The sequence below is a fragment of the Sinocyclocheilus grahami genome, unplaced genomic scaffold (genome assembly GCF_001515645.1).
Source record: "Sinocyclocheilus grahami isolate Dianchi unplaced genomic scaffold, SAMN03320097.WGS_v1.1 scaffold2451.1, whole genome shotgun sequence".
Taxonomy (NCBI): Eukaryota; Metazoa; Chordata; class Actinopteri; order Cypriniformes; family Cyprinidae; genus Sinocyclocheilus; species Sinocyclocheilus grahami.
Window position 1 is genome coordinate 1 of NW_015507630.1, and position 693 is coordinate 693.

General features: G+C 43.4%; 1 protein-coding gene across 1 annotated transcript; it reads left to right on the forward strand.

The window, feature by feature from the left end:
- Window positions 1-3: 3 nt before the first annotated feature.
- On the forward strand, window positions 4-670 carry LOC107575059 (mediator of RNA polymerase II transcription subunit 7-like; the record flags this gene model as incomplete). Its single annotated transcript, XM_016261469.1, has 1 exon — window positions 4-670. A coding segment is annotated over one exon (429 nt), but the record flags the coding sequence as incomplete, so codon positions are not given.
- Between the last annotated feature and the right edge of the window lie 23 nt (window positions 671-693).

Genomic DNA, 693 nt, shown 5'->3' on the forward strand with positions numbered 1-693 from the left:
CCAGGCAGCATTAAGCGAGAGGAGAAGCTGGAGGACTTGAAACTCCTTTTTGTCCATATACATCACCTCATCAACGAGTACCGTCCCCATCAGGCCAGAGAGACGCTACGGGTCATGATGGAGGTTCAGAAGAGACAGAGACTGGAGACGGCTGAGCGTTTCCAAAAGCATCTGGAGCGGGTGGTGGAGATGATCCAGGGGTGTCTTGCCTCGCTGCCTGATGATTTGCCACAACCCAGCAGCTCCAGCGTGGGAGAGGCTGGTGGCACGGCGTCCGCTGGAGACTCCAGACTGAAAAACGAGCCTATGGATGTAGATGAGATGGGTGTTAGCTGCATGGTTGCACAAACTGACAAGAATGTGCCCAGTAAGAAGGACAAAGTGTGGGATAAGGATGCCGCAATGTGCAGTATTATTGATGAGTTGACTTGAGCTGTCTAAGGAATTTTTTTGTTATTCAAAAAATATCAGCTCTTCAACTTTGTTACAAAACTTGGAACTGGCTTGGACTACAGACATTTTTACTATTTAACAAGGTTGCCAGATTACACAGTCGATGAAGTAGAACTATATGTCTAAAATAATAAAGGTCTACTGGTCTTTTCATTTTCATATCTCTCACTGTATTTTTGTGTTATTTTGTCATATAAATAAAACCGGCACATTGTAAACTATATATAAAAAAAAAAAAAA